The sequence below is a fragment of the Cucurbita pepo genome, unplaced genomic scaffold (assembly GCF_002806865.2).
Source record: "Cucurbita pepo subsp. pepo cultivar mu-cu-16 unplaced genomic scaffold, ASM280686v2 Cp4.1_scaffold002203, whole genome shotgun sequence".
NCBI lineage: Eukaryota > Viridiplantae > Streptophyta > Magnoliopsida > Cucurbitales > Cucurbitaceae > Cucurbita > Cucurbita pepo.
Window position 1 is genome coordinate 1 of NW_019648291.1, and position 378 is coordinate 378.

General features: G+C 42.6%; 1 protein-coding gene across 1 annotated transcript in view; it reads left to right on the forward strand.

The window, feature by feature from the left end:
• Positions 1-55: 55 nt before the first annotated feature.
• Positions 56-378, forward strand: part of LOC111786635 (glutamate dehydrogenase 1-like) — a gene marked incomplete at its 5' end in the record, with an annotated part of 1,010 nt that continues 687 nt past the window's right edge. The window contains one exon of the mRNA XM_023666869.1: positions 56-354. Within this exon, the coding sequence (XP_023522637.1) occupies positions 56-354 (299 nt within the window). The remainder of the gene's footprint in view (positions 355-378) is intronic.

Sequence of the window (378 nt, forward strand, 5' to 3'; positions counted from 1 at the left end):
AAGTGGAAATATGGACGGATATGTCAGGGTTTTGGCAATGTGGGATCTTGGGCAGCCAGACTGATCAGTGAAAATGGGGGTAAGATTGTAGCAATAAGTGATGTAACAGGAGCAATAAAGAATAGCAATGGGATAGATATTCCAAGCTTACTAAAGCATGCAAAGGAACACAAAGGTGTGAAGGGTTTTGAAGGGGGGAATCCAATTGATCCCAAATCTATTTTGGTTGAAGACTGTGACATACTAATACCAGCAGCCCTTGGAGGGGTCATCAATAAGGAAAATGCTAATGAAATCAAAGCCAAATTCATAATCGAAGCAGCCAATCACCCAACAGACCCAGAGGGCGACGAGGTGAGCACATAAATGAACATCAGA